The 20166-nt window shown below is 40.8% G+C and overlaps 1 protein-coding gene across 2 annotated transcripts in view; it reads right to left on the reverse strand.

Annotated features, from left to right (window-relative positions):
* Nucleotides 1-20166, reverse strand: part of EPHA4 (EPH receptor A4) — a 141157-nt gene that overhangs the window by 36820 nt on the left and 84171 nt on the right. For both annotated transcript variants that reach the window (XM_027589823.1, XM_027589824.1), the window contains exon 6: nucleotides 46-170. In XM_027589823.1, coding sequence (XP_027445624.1) covers nucleotides 46-170 — 125 coding nt within the window. The remainder of the gene's footprint in view (nucleotides 1-45; nucleotides 171-20166) is intronic.

A 20166-nucleotide genomic window follows, 5' to 3' on the forward strand; every position in this document is an offset into this window, starting at 1 on the left:
AAGAGAAGAGAACGAGCAAGAGAAGCTTGCTCATTCAAGTAATACCTTCTCGTAATACTTGACTTCATACTCCAAGATCACCCCGTTGGGTCTATCTGGTTCCAGCCAAGCCAGAGCAACACTGTATCTTGTAACTTCTTTCGCCTGGACCAAAGCAATGGATGATGGTGCTATTGGGAAAAAACAAACAAAAAAACAAAAGGGGGAAAAAAAACAGTGGTGGTAGCAAGCAATAATTTCATTTTACTTAAGAAAAGTGTGAAGGATTATCTTGTCTTCCCAGATCCCCATGTCAGTCTTCCCCAGTACAAAAGCATACCGTTTTTATGGTTGTCTCCAATATGTTGGTATATGGTTTGTCTTAGAAAGATACTGAGGTAAAAGCCTACAGCATCACCTCCACAGCACCTGCAGCCGCACCTGCAGCTGTTCCTCACAAAATCTATAGAGAACGCTACCTTCTTTATGTTTTGCAAGCCATGAAATCCACTGGAAGACCTCCTTTTAAGCTCAGTAAAACGGCATTTCCTCCTACCTCCGAAGTTTACAAGTGGTCATCTTACCGGTCTTTTAATTTTATACAAGCAGGAGAATTTGCAACTCCTCCCAGGGGACTGTAGGAAATGAGAACAATTTCTATCCTTTCCAATATAAATAAAAGTACTGCTCAATTGTAGCTAAGTTTTCAGTTTGACACCGTGATGCAAATAATGAAGAACACAAATAAAACAATGATGCTCTCTCTGGACACGTGTGACATTTTGAAGCTATTTTTACAAAAGCTGAAATATTGCTTTTGCCTGTTAAGTAGTAAACTTTCTTCTTTCCACTAAGAAAGACACAAAAGCAGTCCTCTATTGGCTGTGTTCTCAGGAGTCCTTGAGATTTCTAAAACTAGGCTGCCCTCTTCTTCACTGCGATGGTCACGTCTCCAGCTATTGTCCAGTTCTGCTCGGACTGACAATGACACAAATGTGCCATCTCCAGGGAGAAGAGGAGCAGTCAATGAAATCTGTAATCTTACCTAACAAAGCTGGTCTGTAGAACCAGAGATTAGGGGGTCTCCCTCAATTGACCAAATTGTGGAAATATGTGAAATCATCACAAAATGGCCACTGAAGAACAACAGCATAGTGTCAGGTCATCCTCCTGCTCTTTCCCAACACACACACACACACACACACACACACACACACACACACACCTGCCAAACCCTAACTCAGAGGAAAAAAGAGAAAAGTAAAATAAATTGTCACTGAAAATGGATTGGGACTAACTTCAAACATGCTTGACCGTATCTGAGAGGTATGTACTGATGGAAAGGAAAGCAACCAGACACACCATAGTCACGGGGAATCTTCCAGCTGAAGTTAATCAATCAGGGAGCACCTCTTGGAGGTTATTTGACAGCCTGGCATCTCTGTTGGGGGTACTTCAAGATGGCATGGGCACATACGTGCATGCACGCACATGTCCCCTGCCCTATTTCTCTCTCCCACTCTTTTTCCCCCAAAGCTATTCCAGATTGAATCTCAGGCATAAGCACAAGTGAAAGATACAGTGGATACATATGTCCTCCATCAAAGGCAACCCCAAGGTTAGTAATACCAAACTGGATGAACAGAGCTGCATGCTTCAGACATATGGAAGCCACTGAACATCTGAAGAAAATGAAAAACGGAAATGTGCTCATTAGCTGCATTAAGGCTTCCCTCCCCCAACACACACACACACACACACACATACACACACACAGACATGCACACACACATTTTCTCTCTCTCTTTCCTTACTGGTTGAAACGGAACCATGGTCCAGCAAAACGCAAGGAATGACTCTCCCAAATACAGAGGAAGCAAGAAGGCTAAGAAAGCTGCCTGGCTATGAAAAGCTATTTTGCTCCAGGTAATAAATATATTGTCTAACAGAGCACTTTAGCATATACTCCATAAAAAGGGGCTCTTTAAACTCTGATGTTCAGGATTGGGAAGTGCAATAGAAAAGCGAGGATTTTCGAAAGAAAGCGGCAGAGGATGGGGTGGGGGGGAATCATAAAGTTATACGGTGGACTTTCTCTCAGAAATGGTCTGGCTCAGATTCTGATAATCAACAGATTCCTCAGGAAAGAACTGCCTGGCTGCCCTTGGGGTGCACTGCTTAACTAAGCCGGTTTCTCTCTGGCTGGGTTATCACTAAACTGCTGCATGTGGGCAATGAATCTGATTTCCATTTTAGAAGTTGGAACAGCAGTGTTCCTGTGCCCATTCAAGGGGAATATGAACTCAACTGAAGTCCTCAAAATATTGCAGGCAGTGCGTCCACCATATAATCGTGGTAACTGATAGACTATTTCTATTACAGCCCTACTTGGAAAAATCCATATGCACAAACGTGTAAATAAACCAACCATGTGTGCTCTGACTCGGCCGCCATTAAAAGGGAAGAACATGAGATGAAAAAGTAAAGTAGAATAGTTCTAATTCCCAGAGGTATTATGTTGTGGGGCTGTCATGTCTGAATTCTTTCTGGACAGATCTCTTTCAGAAAAGCATTTTTATCAGGCCACGGTGACAAAAGCAATCCATGACCAAGTGAGGTGGCGAAATATACCTACTACAACATGCAACTGCCCTGTAGTCGAACATGGCAGCCATTCCTCCCTCTAAGGAGAGCGTCTTACCTTCTCTGGTACAAAGAACACCAGTCTGAAAAAAAAAAAAACAACAACAAAAAAAACTGGGCTTTACAGGGCTGCCACTCTGGAGGGAAGAGGCAGTCTGGATGTGTGCTCTACATTATAAGCCATGTAGGGGTTCTTCCCTCGCCCTTCCTACCCTGCTTCCAACGCAGCCTCCAAGTCCACATCTGGAAGCCATCACCCTACCACGTGTGCCGGGCTGCAGCTCGCTTCCCCAGCTGAGGCATTTGGCAATGGCATTTCTCAATCATTCTCCTACCCCGACGGTTCCCAAGCTTGTCTTCTCATGCCATTCATGTAATTGCTGCCACATCCCTCTGCAACTTGTGCTATGATTTCAGTAATAGTTTTCTTGAAACCACACGCTATATATATTGAGTTGTATTTAAGAAGAAACTTCCCATTACTGATATAAATAAAACCCTGTTAAAAGCAGGTAACCCTAAAAATGAATATGTAAGTAAACAATACTATCCATGTTTGCTGGGCATTCTTGCCTCTCTCCCTGCTTTATCAAAAAGTAGATATTATAGCCAGTGTGAGAGACGAATCAAGGATAACCCGGGCACCAACTTGAGATTCTGGCCTTGGAGTAAGTGGAAGAACTGAGGGAGAATTGAAGAAACTTACTTTTCACACAGGGCAATTCAGTATTATGGGAGGTTCCATATGGGTCTTCACTAAAATCGTCTCTGATGCCACCATTTTTAGGTTTCCACATTTTGGTAAATACTGCCAAGCCTTTCTCAATTTAGAAATGTTTTGGATCCTGGGTCCCAACACCCCAGGGCTCTGCCCTTTGCTAACAAAATTACAAGATAACAGACTAACAGAATAACAGATTGAACACTCCTGTCCCTAAAATACGGTTCAGAAGGAGCTATGACAAATCAATGCCTTAGTTCAAAAGAGGGCTTCTCACCATAGCAGGGGAAATTTTAGTCAACACAAAAAGACCAAGCAGAAAAAAGGCCTGCTAGTCTCTCAGTTCTCTAACTTACATTCTGAAACCTGCAGAGACATAGTTTTTCCTCAGGACTGACTCATCCACTAAGCACATACTTAATGAGCACCGGTGGAATAAGGCAAAGATGGGAAAGCACAGACAAAGCTGAAATCAAATACAGTCCTTGGGATCAAAGGAAGACCCATCTTTCCTTCAGCCTTTTCTGAATTAACAACAACAACAAAATAGATGAGGAAATTTTTTACAACAGTCTTACAGAGAAGGCACCCATTTTCTAGAACTCAAGAGGAGGCAGTTCCTGCCAATCCTCTTCTTATCCAGATTCTCTCGTGGTGACGGGGAGAAGTATGGGGTGGGCGCTTCCTTATTATACTGTGTTTTTAGACAGGAATACACCTGCCGAAGAGTCCGAGGAGAAGCCAGGAGGAAGATGAAGGCTGACGTAAGGAGCCTCACTACAAGAAAGAGACACATCTTAGATTGGAAACATTCCTACCTACCCACAAACTTCCTTCATAAAAGAGGTGTTTGCTTTAAGGAAAGTTCTGTGCCCCTGGACATAAGCAGGCATTCTTTGGTGGCTAGCATTTTGGAGTAACACACAACGAGGGGGGCTGGTCATGCTAGTCGACAGTAGTCTGGTTGCGAAAGACGACTGATGGATGTAAAAATCACAAAGGCAAGAATTACCAGAGGGTAGTTTTAGAGAAAGGTTTGTGACTTAATTTAATTAAGTCCTTAATTTTCAAACGTTAGAAGCAGTATTTCCAATGACTGACAGATGTCCATTTTCCTGTCCTGAGATGTTGTTATCTGAGACCACATCCTATGACTCTCAAGGGTATTTTAGTAGTTTTAATCCAAACCACATTCTCGATTTCCTTTTCTTTTTGCTTATAAATCACACTGACGTACCTGTTCAATCATTCAACAGATGCCCTTTAAGCCTCTGCTTGAGGAACTTAAAATCCAAAGTAGAGCCAAAGAGGTATTTATGTTTAAACAGTTAAACACTATTTAGCTAAATAAAGATAGTGGCTGAGATAAGAAGCCAGAATGGGGAGAGGGCATTGTAAACTGCAGAAACAACCATGGAAGGATTTGGAACCATGGAAGGTTAGTGAAGTCAGTCAAGATTTGCAGTGACACACAGGAAGCAGAAAGGTGAAAGATGTACCTGCTCCGAGTATGACCGGGATTTTCAAGAAATACTAGTACTCTGATTCTGTGAGTGTCGAGCGCCCACCTAGGACATGTGAAATGAGGTAAAGATGAAACTATATCTGACTCATATACTTAAAAGTATTCTTCACCTTACTAATTTGGTGGGAAGATCAATGACTGTTAGAAGGATTTGGGGTGTAATTCTGGGTTTGAAATTTACCAGTTGCCATCTTGGCCAAGTCACTCAAATTTTCTTGCCTCTGTTCCCCCATTTGTAAAATACCATTCCAGATACAAGTGTGTGAGCTATTAGATGTATGCTCCAAAAAGGTAGGGCTTTCCCTTGTCCATATCGATATCCAAACTATTCAAGATCATGTTTGGCACATAGTGAGCACTCAATAAGCCTGTCAAACAAATAATTAAACGTTAAAATAGACTTAAAAAATCTTTGTAGACAGCAAGATGTTTTCTAAATATAAAGTAACAGAAAGAAGTCATCCCTAAGACAACTTTTTATCTGCACCTGTTTCAGATGACCTTCTGTGGGTCTGGTTTTGCTATTTAGGTTAACTAAGATATTGACAATTAGGAGTAAAGCAAATGACAATTCTAATTATAAATGAAGTCTCTGTTTTCTAAGAGATATGAGAGGCTTCTGAGCTTTTTTTTTTTTCAAACACACAGGTTTGTAAAATGTCATTCAAATGTGAATTAACATTAAAAGTAGTTTTCACTGCACCTGTTACAGACAGCATTTTGAAGGGCTGCTCTTTTAGCTGACGGAGACATTGACAATCCCCTCAGCATTTTACCTCTATATCTGGAGGGTATGTAAATAGTTCTCCTCATTGCAAAGGTATGGAGGCATTGAAATCCACCCCCCACCCCCCGCCGCCAAGTCATAATCCTAAATCCAGAAAGGGCCCTAAGCATCTCTCTTGTTTTATAAGACTAGAGATGAGCTAATGGAAACAAATCAGTGACTGCCAGAAGAAGCCATTAGGTACTGCGTGTATCCCTGAAATCCCACCAAAAGGACATCACTGATGAAGTGTCCAGGTAATAGAGTGCAGAGCCCTCTGCGGTCAGGGTCGGGACAGCAAGATGAAGCACGTGGAAGAAATATGTTTCCACACACACATTGGAAACAAGTAAAATGGTAGTAGAATATCACTTTTTAAAGATGGAGCAAACACCACAGAGGATTAAAGAAAAAAAACTCACCAAAGCTTGAAGGTTGAATGATCTGAGCTTTCTACTAGAAAGCCAAGATAAATTATCCCCCCTTCAAAAATTCTGTACTGAAAATTCCACATATCCCTGAGAAACTGAGTGTGCTTTCTAAATAGAATCCCCATTTGCTATGTACCTGTGGTTACATCTGGTGGGAGATCTGGCCACATGCATGCAGAAGGCACATGTGGGTTTTATCTCTGTGTGTGTTTCCAATAAACAGAAACAGCACAGATTAGGGGCTCGATCATGACTCTCTAACAGTGGTACATTTCACAACGAAGAATTACAGGAGATGCTTTGATGTCAAACAGAGGAGGCTCCTTTTAAGAAAATGGTAAATTTAACTTTCTTTGGTTCAAAGCTCAGCAGTTCTCCTTGCTCCCCACCGATGCAAGTGCTACAATTTTCTTTTATTCGCTTCCTCAATGACTCGCCATTAAACACCTACAAGTCATTTTACTGCAGCAGTTTGGCACTTGTGACACCCAAATAGGATGGAGAGGAGGAAAAAAAAGGACGGAGCCAAGAAAGGCAGGAAGGAGTCTTCTGCGAATCACTGTGGGCTATCAAACTGTTTGCTTGAGTCCAGCATCATGAGCAATGAATTAAAAACAGTTTGGGAGACCTTGAGTGGGGGAAGAAATAGCTCAAACAGATCGACTGCATTTCACCACTGGCTCAAATTAGGAGGGCGGAGGGAGGAAGGCAGGAAATAAGCAGATGCAATGAAAGCTCTCCAGCCTGCAGGCAAGGAAGAGTGGAAACAGTCCTTTATGAAAGTCAAGAAACCCAAAGCCGGGATGTCAGTGGTACAACAATGCCCAGTGCTTGGAGGGAAGAGGACTTCTTAACCACAGTGGGGTGCCCCCTCCCCAGGATCTGAATTTAAAGAGCCAATGTTGACTCAAGGGGTCTTTCACTGATAGGAAAAATAAACCCACAGTTTATACATATCTCTGCTTCATGCAAAAAGCATATTAGAATTTAATTACTTGGGGCTTAAGGTGGTTTTTGTTCCCTCTTTCTTTCTCATTTCAACACCGCAGCTCTGATTTGCGCTTTATCAAAGGTTTGTGCATTTTAAAATGCTGTCAGGCATCAAAATTAAATGCTTCAGAGCACTAATGATATCCTTGTGATTAAGGGTTTTGCCGTCACAGAAATACTAAGAACGTTGGTGCTAATATTAATTGCTTTCTTCCACATCCCACCAAAGGAGGGAAGGATTTCTCCTCTGAGCTCTGCACTACCTAATGGCACTAAACACCAGTGAGTAATTTTTTTTTTACTATTAACATGGCAGTATTTTATAGTACTCAACAGTGTGAAGTGTTTTCATAGACATATGATTTCGTTTGCACTACATTCCTCCCTCTGACCCTCTCCCCTCTCATGTACTCTCTCTCTCATTCTCGCTCTCTCAAATAAATAAATCTTAAAAAAAAAAGAAATAAAATTGTAAAATTGTTTTAAAAAAAAGGTACAAAAAAGTTGATTACTCCAAAACTGATACAGAATTATTTTCCTATTCAACAAAAGACAGAGCACCAAATTCTCAATTAAAACCTTTAGACGACTGAATTCAAGGAAGTTCATTTATACTTAAATATGGATATATTAATATTAATTAAGCATACAGTTAAAGTATATGAGGGATGCATTTGTTCCCCCAGAAAGTGATTCCTTTCCAAGCTCAGGACACAGAGTCCATTTTAAAGAAATACTCTAAAATAAAGCAGGGCACAGTAACACTTACCAAAGGATACTTCCAGTGATTTTTCAGAATCTGACTTTGGGACACTCATGTGCTTTAACTAAGTGACCCGCGAGCAAGCCTTTACAAAGCATGAAACTCAGACTCTTACTTTACTTATTTTCAGAGAAGTGGGTGGCAGATAATTTTAGAGAAATCTTTTATAGAGAGCTGTTAACCGCATTTTAAATAATGGAATGTGACGCTATCCTTGGTCTTCATGGGACGTGTTGGCACAAGCAAATGAAAGGTGTTGGGATTAGCTTCTGTGGCTAAGTGTCCAAAGATGTGAGCACCCCTCCCCTAAACACCTGTTTCTGGGATGGGGAGCCGCTCAGACAAGGACTACATTTCCTTTACATGTTGGAGGGTTCATGTGACTGAATTCCGGACAATGGGGTGTGGGTTTAAGTGATTATTCCTTTTCTAGATGCGACACATAAAGAGTGTCCTTGGGCCCCTCCATCTTCTTTAACCTAGCATCTGCCGGCTGGACATTGATGTCCAGGCCCAAACCTCCCCTCATCACCACCAACTGGATACAACTTGGGCAAGAAACAACTTTCTACTGTGTTAACCTGTTAACCTGCTAACTGACATCTGGGGTTACAGCAGGTACTCATCAGGGAAAGTGGAACCATTCAGCAAAAAAGAGGCCTTTTGCACATGACGTTTTCAGATGATGACTAAAGTGTAATAGTATGGTGGCTCCAGAAGATTGAGCTGTGGTCTCAAGTTGCAGCTTTGCAGGGACACAATCGGCCGCAGAAGGTCTTCTCCCAGCAAATGAATTCAGCGGAATCACAAATTACTGGGCTCAAAGCTTCCACGGAGCTTGTCTTAATGTTCAATGGGAAAAGACAGCGGGGTTCTCAAAATGGCTTGGGTGAATTTTCTTTTCAGAAAAGAGTTGGTCTCCATTGCCTAATTAACAGCTGACACAGTTGAAGGCTTGGGCCATGTCAATCGGAGGAAAACCGAGAAGAACGAGCAGGTGAGCAAATCTGGCCTCCTTCGCAAGGCACTGCCACACGCTTACCACTATTTCGGCCGAGCAGCTCTCTGAGGTACTTATAATTATCACCTTTGAATTCATATTTGCAAACTTAGGCAACACACAGAAGGTAAAACTGGACCGGAGCTATAAAATGAGATTGTAAACCCAAGTCTGCCTGACTCCAAAGTATACAATCCTCCTACCGTACCCCATGCCTATAAACACACACTCACTAAATTACCATTTATTGAGTAACTACCGGGTGCCAAGCACCGTTTCAAAGGTCTTGCATGAATTAATTCATATAATCCTCACAAAAACCCTATAAGGCGGGTACTATTATTGTTCTCATTTTATAGATACACTAGGTACAGAGAGTTTGAATAACTTGCCCTAAATTATAGCATGTAAGTGGTGAATTCACCAGTCAGGTCCTGGAGCCCACATTTTCAACCACTGAGCCACTGGAGGCCTCTAGTCTCTCCCCTCTTTGCACTGGTAGGAAATGGGAGAGTTGAACATTAAATGGCTTGTTCTCCCAAAGCATCAGCACCATTGGTAACAGCAAATCCTACAACTGCTATGCGTCACTTACGTATAGGACTGTCCCCAGACATTCTTGGTTGCCAGAAATCCAGAGGTAACTTAGACAGGACTTCTGTTCACAGACAAAGCTTAAAGCTTTTGGAGATGAATCACCTCACAAGAGAACTCCTTCAAGACCTAAGAAGAGAATTCTCTAAAACAGAAGAATTCAATCGCAAAATAAAACGACAGTATTTGAAGTTAGGGAAGGGGTAGGGGGTAAAAGGCAAGCTTCTGGAAGGTTGGCAATGTTCTAGTCTTTGCTCTGGTTTATGGTTACACAGGTGTTTGTTTTGGGATAATTCACTGATTGTACATTTATATCTTATCCACTTTTCTGTACGTGTGTATAGTTCATAATCAAAAGGCTAAAAGTCAAAGAAAAAAAATGTTAAGTAAGGGTATTAAGGATGGAATAGGAAAATTAGTATTAGAAAGACCCATCCAACATTTTTCGTTAACCCTCTGGGTAAAGGTCTAAAGGTGTCATGGAAGATCTAAGTTTTTGCAAATTAGGACTTTCATAACTATTTAACTGTTCTGTTTCATATTTGAGCCACACAGCAATCCCTGCTCTCTGAAGTAAAGAAAACGTTTTACTTAAATGCTTGTTTTACTTTTGTTTTTGTTTTACTTTTTAAAAAAACTACTATCTTAAATTAGCATTGCTACATATATAGCCATACCATTAATTGTAAAACTGTAAGTGAGTAACAGCTCGACTTGGAACCAAGGCACATGTCCCCCAGAAGTAACTGGGGATGACTTCGGGTACCGAGGGTCTCCAGTGTAGTTCAAGTGTGTCCTCTGTTTCATCTGAGAGCTGCTTGTTTTACTTTCTATTTGCATACTAAGAAACTTATTGGCAGGTTCCAACAAGGGTAGCCCATATTTGCCAACAGAAACATGGCAGGATTCAGTGTGTATTTCCTGTTAAGTAAGAATGCCAGTTTAAGGCAAACAGGAAAACAAGTCTTTCAACTGGAAGGCGATTTATAAGAATATGCCTGAGAAAGACAACCATTTTAAACGGGCAAAGTTAGCAAGAATAAATAAATGAGGTAATTTTTTTCTCTCTGAATGCCTCTAGGAAGATGAACCTTTTTCATTGCACCACGGTAGCTCAAAAAGTATCTAGGATAAACTCTTGGTTGAAATTATTTTATATGTGTTTTGATTAGAAAGGACGATGATGAGCCTTGGGCAAAGTGAGCCGCTCCATGCCCAACGATGCCTGCCAAAATTATTCTGAAATACGGAGGATGGTATAAAGGAAAGGTTCTCTTCTGCTGAGCAGAAATATAGCATAGAGAGTAGAGACAGATTAGCTGCTGTGAATCAAGGCTTCTATTCCTCTAGCTGTCAACTCTACTGGAGAGTTTCAGGCATTCCAAATCTGGAAAATAAAAGCTGTGCTGTGGGCTTCGGGTTCTCTTTGTTACTCGGACAGCTGCTAATCGTCCTGCTGTGTTTGGAACCAATGAGACAATGCTGTAACATTTAGCTTTTTGACATCCTGAAGCATCTAGATCATTCCCCTATTAAACATGTATTAATCACAAAGACTCTAAAAGCCAGGAAGATAGATGCACCTAGTAAATCTTCGCCCTTGCCTTTTACTTCCCACACTCACGTTTCTACATTTACAGGCAGAAATGCTTAAAAGCCTGCTCCAGAAACTGACCAATAAAAAGCCCTGTTCATTACTTTATATCAGATGCTTGACGATTTCCTACCCCTGGAAAAGCCTTTCAGAAGGAGGTAAGACATTGATCATTCTGCTAAAAGAGCCTGTCTGTTTCAATAAATAGATCCACTGTGACTGCTGTCATCTTGACTTTTCAAGTGTGATAACTAATTCAGGAGTGTGGCTTTGTCACTTGCTACAGGGACATCCAAATCATCTATGTAGTTTAAAAAAAAAAAAGCCATTAGATAAACCTAGGAAACTTCAGGGAGCAAAATATTAATACTCCTCGTACTAGTAGTACTAATTATCACCACGACTACTAATACGAGAGCTACTAATAATACTTGGGCTCCAAGTCAGGCCAAATTACCCCCCAGGTCATGGCCCCGAGCAAGAGTGAATAAATGGGAGCTAATTCTGGGTTCGGACACCTGGAAGAATGGAAAGAGTGTGGGCTGGATGAAGCCTCAGAATTCTGTGCACCAAAATTTATGTCAATAAAAAGGTCTCAGAGTTATTTCTTCATATTGGCCTTCATTTCACAAGAGCATTGAAGAGAGACATCAAATTCTCCATCAAAGAGTAGACCATCCATAGTACCTGTTATGAATGGGTGACCTGGTAGTCAACCTCCAAACAAAGGAAAAATTAAAAAAAAATAAAAACAGATAGACTGATGTTATCACAGAGGCCCAGAATCCAATTTTCTTTTTTCTTCCTTACATATAATCTTCATAGGAAGCTTCTAATCACCGTAACACAAGATGAAGAGAAAATTCTCAACACAAGGAGGCTCCTGTTAACTACAGAAAAGCAGCATTTGCCATTCTGAAATTGGAAATTTCAGAAAAGCAGAAAAGCAGCATTCGCCATTGGAAATCTCTTGAAATTAGACTGCTATTTTTTATTTCCCAGGCTAATGGACCCATAAGAGGCAAGTACAGTATTTGCAAGATGCCAAGCTGGTGCCAGCTCAAGGCGCTGAATTCCTTGGCTTTCAACGGAGTCTGAATATATCATGACTAACTCCTTCCCCATCACTGCTTCAGTGACAGTCCACCGTCTTCCAAATTGAAAGAGTAGGAAGTCAATTAGTGTCACTTATGATGTGAACACCTGTCGACTAAGACCTGGACTGAGACCAATTTCATTACCATAGCCACTCAAAGGCTGCCAGATGGCCAGGCCTTGGACCACTTATGATAGAGTCCAGATTCAAGGAGGTGACCTAGAGACAGGAAGGTCTAGAGTCCCATTAGTCATCTCCTGAGCCATCCAGTGCCCCATCACATATACAATTGCAATAGGATACCTATTTTTCCTAATGGTCATTTAAAAAGACCACAGGAGCTGCTCCAAAAAATAGTTGTGCTGACCAGAAATTAAGGATATTCGCCCCTTAAATGATAAGCATTTTTACCAGCCATTGTTATTTTTAAATCTGAAACTACTTTTTAATAACTCAACTTTATTTCTCTTATTGCATTTTAAAACACATAGAATCGGAAAAAAAAACACAGAAATGAAAAATATCAGACAAAGAATACAGTGGAGCATGAAATTATAGGCTACAGATTATCACTGACAGGGTAAGACAGACAGGCAGAGGGTACATTTCAATACAATTTTGGTTGCAAATGTATGTGTTCTATGTTACTTGGAATTTTTCCAAGTCCAAATGTTGCTTGGCTTAAAGAACGATGACTAAATACTGAGAAATGATGGCCATGGATGGTAAACTAGAGGGTTGCAGTTGGAACAGAGAGAATGAGAGAGAGAGAGAGAGAGAGAGAGAGACAAAGATTGAGAAACAGGAAGAAGACGAATACTAAGGCTCTCCCTCATATTCCCAGTTGGTTTCACTACCTGGAAATCTGGGAAAGGTTCTGAACCCAGGGAAATCAAATATTCAAGGGGCAATATCTATGAGCCATAGAACAAATGCTGAGGAGCTGGTTTTTCAGTAATACCTAAGGAAGCCTTCGTTTTACTTGGAGCCAAATCTTTCCCTCCCAGTTTCTTTCTTGCTACAAAGACAAGCACAGAGTAACTGATAGGTGGAGAGAAGTGATGGAGACCTTTGGGTTAAATTACAACCAGCACATTTTGCAAGTGCTTCATATACAAATGGTCACCACATGCTATGCTCTCAAAAATGTAGCCATAAATGATATTCTTGAAGGCCTCACATTTGAAATGCTGTCTTTTTGGCAATTGTCATAAAAGCTATGATCGAGGTTAGAGAAAGGAGCATAATATATGAGAAAGAATTTTAAGCTTGGGAATTTGCAACAATAGAATTAATGTCTTTTTTTTTATTATTGGGGTATCAGCCAGAAACAAATCTATGTGCCAGATAGTTTAAACTCCTACAGGCATTATAAGTCCGAAGCTGAAACAACCAAGCTATTAAATTTTAAAATGTTATTAAGGCCAATAGATGTCTCCAACTGGATCTGTGTTTGAAAATCCAAGATGACTTTTGTAGGCATAAAGAATAACAAAGGATGAATTAGGAAATCTATAATTGTTTCAGGACTTGAATTTTCTATTCTATTCTTTCTTTTTTAACTATGAGGTTCACAGCGTCTCACTGGGGCCCCTCTTTAAACACAACTTGCTGAAGTGTGAAATTCAGTATTACTGGCTCCACCCAGGAGTCAATCTGTAAATACTGGGAAGGACCTCATTAGAACAACACATCGCCTAGAAATAGTCCCACAGCATGGTCTCCAAGAAAGACATTGGAGCGGGGCTCCAGCACACTCCAGGCAGTTTATGGGAGTATTTCGTGTGTGTTCTGAAATAGGAAGGAAAGAAGAGCTGGAGAGAAAGAGAAAAAGCCATCATTCAAAGCACACATGCAATGAAGGTTATACTCTTGAAGAGTTAACAGGGAGATTTAAAGGGCTTCTTATGGGTCATTCTTGCCTAGACAATACCCTTTGATATTACACAAAGATTCGTTAAATATATCACCAGCCTCTTAGAGCCACACCTGAATTCAAGGACTACTCAGCACTGGTGTCTGCAATGAGGGAAGTGAACGCAATTTACGCTTTTTAAGTTCTATGACCTGTGCTCTGGTTACAAGACACTAATTTCATTAGTGTCTTGTAATATAATTGCTGATATTCTGCCATATTTGTACTCCCTGCTTTCAGCGGAAAACAAAGCAACAAGAATCCCAATTATATACCATAATGATAATCACGCCCCTATTTTTAAAATGGGGAGAAACGAGATGATGTTAGCTTCAAGAATTCCCAAGCCTCCCAAAGCATCCTCCTAGAAAGATTCCTAAAATCATGCTCTCCTTGAGCCCTGTAGGATTTAGTGGGTTTCAGTGCAGACAAGAGCTACACCAACAACTCTTAAGATCATCTAAAATTTTCAGATGGAAAAAAAAAAGTCTTTGATTATCTTGTAAAGTGGAAAGGAACACTTGATGAAGTTTAGCTGCATATTCAAAATCCCTCATCCGTCTATACGTGTGCCCCTGGCTTTGATAAAGTAAGATGGAGGAAGCTGTGCTCTCTTGCCCATCTTTACACTTTCTGTGCTCAAAATACACACTTATTATGCTAAAAAAAAAAAAATTAGGGTTGAGTCAAGAGGCAGATTTACAGCTTGCAGTATGTTATCTAGACAGGCACAACTCTCCAGGGAGCCATTGTGAGCTTGCCCCTCTCAGTGTTTGTGCTAATGGATGTATCTTACCCAAGCTCCTTCCATACAGTGAACCTGTCGGTGGCAGGCCCCTATTTAATACCCACTGAGAAGCTGAAGCTATGTATTTGTCTTGTTTGTGTGCACACATCACCGTCAAAAGGTTCCAAGATAAGGATTTTTTAAAATAAATCATCTACCCCGGGGGCCTCCATTAAAGAGGTCTTTTTGACAGTGAGGACCAAACTGCCTGAGAAATTCATAGACAGAGGTTCTCAATGGAAGGTGCCAGGCAAAAAGGAGTGGTCCAATCTTCCCTTCTTCCCTCTCCCCGTCCCTGGAAGAGTGACTGCAAAATAGAACACATATTTCAAATCATTGTCATCTTACCCATAAGATATTTTAGATAGTTAATGTTTTGGAAAGCAGCCCTTGTGCTTTGTCATAAAATAAAATAAAATTAAATTAAATTAAATTAAATTAAATTAAATTAAATTAATATAAATAAAGTAAAATAAAATAAAATAAAAAAAGATGGTTCAGGAGAGCCACAGAGTCCCTTTAGAATGAGCTAACCAATTTATCAGAATAGAGGAAGAAGGAATTTAATGTAAGATTTGTTTCTTCAGGGCTGTGCCCAAATTGACGGCCATTTTGCTGACTATTCAGCCAAATTCCCACCGCACTCCGGGTACCCACCTTCCCATGTGAGACCAAATCATTACTGACATTTCCCAATGAAGCCATGGTGTTCACTAGGCAGGCGACCACACGGATATCTGGTACCACCTTTCTTTTCTGTTATTGTAGTTCTGGGGTAGCCTATGGAATCTTTTTCATTTTTCTGGCACAGGCAAAGAAGGAAATAGCATGTCTGGTGGGGGGTGAGGGCAAAAGGTGGGCACTGGGGGAAGACATTAAAAGAGTTATTTTTAATACGGATGGCTAGAGTTTAGGCTTGCTTATCTTGACAATTAAAATGTAAAACCTAAAAAAAAAAAAAATCCTCACAAGTCTTTACCTGAAGACAACATATGGAATGCTTTCTTACTGTATACCCACATGAAAACAGCACGCAGACGCTAGCGGGCAGAGAAGGCTCTGTTCAGTGGGCATGACATGGACAAGCATTTTAATGAGTCCCTGTAGATTTAAGATCTCTCAGTGCAGGATTAGTCCTGCAGCACAGCTCTTGGTTTTCCTGGTGTTTAAAGGAAAAAAACTCTTTAAAGACATTAGTAGGGGGTTAATGGGAGGTTTGATAAAGTTTCTCTGGATCTTTTTATTAATGCTCAGTGCAAACTATCTCCAGAGTCTCTCCTGGGCTCCTCTGAGGAGGTAGTCATTAATTTAGCCAGTTGGAGTGATAACTGGTCAAGGTAGAAGCCCATCTAAAACCTTTGCTAGTCCTGCACTGTTCATTTCTCATCTCCACCAGGCACTTATTTTTCAAATCTCATGATGGCTTCTCCAGAGGGTGGAAAGTCAGTGTTCGTGTTTGAAGTAACGAGCACAGAAATAGACTGTCAAGTGTTTGGGGTGAAAGCTGGTGAATGAATTTCCCTTCTCACCAAAAAAATAAGTGTATATGAATATGTACATTTATGTAAGAATAAAGGCATAGGAGTGGAAAAACAGTGTCCTCAGTCTTGGGTATAAATAAAACTTTTATTTTCTTGGATGGAAAAACAGTTGACTGTTGAACAGCATGGGTTTGAACTGGGCAGGTTCACTTATACGTGTTTTTTTTTTTTTTCCAATATAATACTGTACTGTAAATGTATCTTCTCTTCCTTATGAATCCCTTAATAACATTTACTTTTCTGTAGCTTCCTTTATTGTAAGAATACAGTACATAATATACATAACATAAAAAGTATGTGTTAATCGATTGTTTATGTTATGGGTAAAGGCTTTTGGTAACAGTAGGCTATTAGAGTTTCAGGGAATCAAAAGTTATACGTGGATTTTTGACAGTATAGGGTAGGTGCCCTTAACCCCTGCACTGTTCCAGGGTCAACTGTATTAACTTCTTTTTAAAAATGCAAAGCAATTTTTATCTGTATACAATAATTACTAGTATGCTCTATACACACTACTTGTCCAGGCGACAGAGTCAGCCTTGAGGCTGGATAATTTAGTAGGTTCTTCTATTTTTTTCTCCTCCCTAGGACTAGTGGCACCCACCCTGAATACAAATTCATGGACCCCGGTGCCACACACAAGAGGCTGTGTACCATTGTACATCTCCCAGTTTATTTTATTCTTAATTATGATCATAATTAGTGAGTACGCTTAATAATTATAGAGGTGGCAACAATATTCAATAGACATGAATTTATTTTATGTATAACGTTAGAATCAAGGGACTATTCCCTTTCTTTAAAAAAAAAAATTGTACTCCATGTTTTTAAATGTGCATTTCCTAGGCATTATGAACTAAACCAGGAGCCCAGAGCTGGATCAGGGCTGTTAATAAGAAAATCGCCGCCTGGCTTCTCTGAAGCCCATTGTGTGCTCGTTTGGGCCTATAATTACTCAGGCACAGGAAGGACTCTCTAACCAGCTTCCCCCAAGAGGTACTAATGATCACATACCAAGCACTGGGGATGCGTGAAAAACTTCCCAGCAAAATCTCTTGACACAGTCACCCTACAATTTGTTTAAAGATTTTTAAAATGTGTCTTTAGAAAGATCTCTGACTTATATTCAACTAGTTTCATCATGTGTCTTTCCTTTAACTTTCTTAGGAGTAAGAAAAATACGACATGATTTACTTGAGATCAAGGGCAAATGAGAAATCATCTGAGCGAGGGGACAATGTCAAAGAGCAGTGCCTAAGATTATTTAAGAAGAAAATTGCTGCCAGCATCAAGCCAGCCTACAATACTGCTCAGAATGCACGTTTTCAAGAGAACTGAATGCTGCCTTATCAGAACACTCAAGCACATTCCACGTTATATTTAAACCTGAGTGTCACTGGGAAAAGATCTGTGGTACAAGACAGCGAAGGCATGCTTGAAATTTGACTTGATTCCCTGAAATTGTGTTTATGTAGCCAAAACCTCTAAAAAAGGTGTCTTGCCAAATATCAAAATTGTTTCAAGGGGCACCTGGGTGGCTCAGTTGGTTAAAAGTCTGCCTTCGGCTCAGGTCATGATCTCAGGGTCCTGGGATCGAGTCCCACATCAGGCTCCCTGCTCAGTGGGGAGTCTGCTTCTCCCTCTCCCTCTGTCACTCCCCCTCCTTGCTTGTGTTCTCTCTCTCGGTCAAATAAATAAATCAAATCTTTGAAAAAAATAAAATAAAATCATTCCGAATGTGACATTTACCTAAATGTTAGTCCACCACAACCTTGGCCAGGGTGGTTTCCGACAAATGACCCCAGCAGCTCAGCATCTTCTCAGCCTCCTTTCTGACTGTGTTCTTTCTCAATTTAGTACGCCAGAGCAGGGATCGGCAAACCTTTTCCACAAGGAGTGAGATGGTTAATATGTTCGCTGTGGAGGACATTCACTCTCTAAGCTACTCCACTCTGCTGCTGTCCCGTGGAAGCAGTCTCAGATGATACACCGACCAAGGAGTAGGGCTTCGTTCCTATAAAACTTCTCCACGGACACTGAAAATTGAATTTTCTATAATTTCCAAATGGTGCAAAATATCATTCTTCTTTGGGTTATCTTCAACCCTTTTGAAATAGAGAAACCATTTTTAGTGGGTTATACCCCACCTGGGAGAGGATCAAGATTTGGCTCCTGGGTTATAGTTTGCCAACCTCTGTACCAGGGCATTAACAGAAGTCAGATATTTGTGCTTTAAAAGTATCAACAGAGCTTCCCCCCTCGCTCTCCTTCCTTTTCAAGTTTACAGAAAAGCCTGAGTTCTGGTCACATCTTATTTGGGTATAATGGGTAATATTCCATTACCATTCTCAAAATCACCAGGACGGTGCTTTCTGCCTGTTAATTTGATCACGAACCACACTTGGGGCCACTTTGGTACCGCCTGTCACATTTAGCTATGGTTAGGACCACTCCAGGATGACCTTGCTCTTCAAGGTCTTTCACCCCAGGCCAAACTGGACCTCTAGACTTCTCTACCTTCTTCTTGTTCCTTTCCACCCTTAGGTATAAATTACACGAGAGCCCATTACCTGACAACTGCATTCATTTCAATCTGATCAGAGGCAGAATTTAAAGTAGTTTGCCCAGGCCCTTTCTGAAGCTTTCCTCTTCATTTGATATTTATAATTTTGTAGGATTTTTCTTGAAATCACACAAAAATTGTCTAAGCTTCAGACCCCACAAAATCTGGTGCCACTATGCCTCGAGCACGTTACCTAACTCAATTGCTCTAAGATGTTTCCTCTTCTCCCACCGTCTCCCTGAAGCTTTCCCCTTACCATGTAGAAGACAGGTAGCAATTATACCCAGTGGGGATGAGAATTCCCACTGTTCTCCATTATCCTACTCAAATAATATAATACGTCTAATTAAAAGATGACAGAGAAAGAGAGAATGGGAACCTACCAGATGACTAATAAAAGACAGTCTGCCTCTTGCACTTAGTTATTTTCTTTTCTTTACTCATTATTTTGGTTTTATTAAATTTAGCGCTACTTGAGAAAGAGTCTGGTGATTGTTTTTACTATAAATAAATGTGTTAATCGACAAACAGCTACTGAATATCTACTATGGACTGTGCAATGGCATTCCATCAAGGTGTCCTGTCACTTTACCATTGATGTAGTATTTCCTTTCAGTCTTAATTGTCCGTCCTAGAGAACAAGGCCAGTCTAACAAGCAACACCAGTTCACGTGATGACAAAACAACTGGGATTCTTCACAAGAGGTCCCAAAGGGCCGTTTATAACTGCCTATCCTCTAAGAGTAGTGTTGGGAGCATTCTGTTCCCATCATGGAGCCATGGAACCAAGCAAAGGCAGGATCTTGATGGAACACTAGGAAGGTCGACATTTCTATGAAGTCATGAAATCTGTTTTTCAAACCTATCACTAGAGCAAAGTTGCTCAATCTTGGCACTGTGGCCATTTCAAACCAGATGATTCTTTGTTGTGGGGGCTGTCCTGTGCATGATAGGATGGTTAGCAGCATCCCTGGCTTTCACCCACTAGATGTAATAGCGCTCCCAACTGAGATAACCAAAAATGTCTCCAGACATTGACAAATGTCCAGGGAGGCACGCTGAACAACTAACTATACCCGAGATGCAGCTAGCTTACTGTTTCGCCTTGCAGAGGAAATAACTTGGTAGGTGTGGATTTGGAGGGGTAGAGAGGAGGCAGCATTCGGGTGTGTTGTGCTAATTCTGCGGGAGCATTTCCTGGAATTTTTCCCATCCTTGAAATTGCCGTTAGAGCCCATTTCTGAACATCCTGTGGAAA

This window comes from Zalophus californianus, chromosome 3 (assembly GCF_009762305.2).
Source record: "Zalophus californianus isolate mZalCal1 chromosome 3, mZalCal1.pri.v2, whole genome shotgun sequence".
NCBI lineage: Eukaryota > Metazoa > Chordata > Mammalia > Carnivora > Otariidae > Zalophus > Zalophus californianus.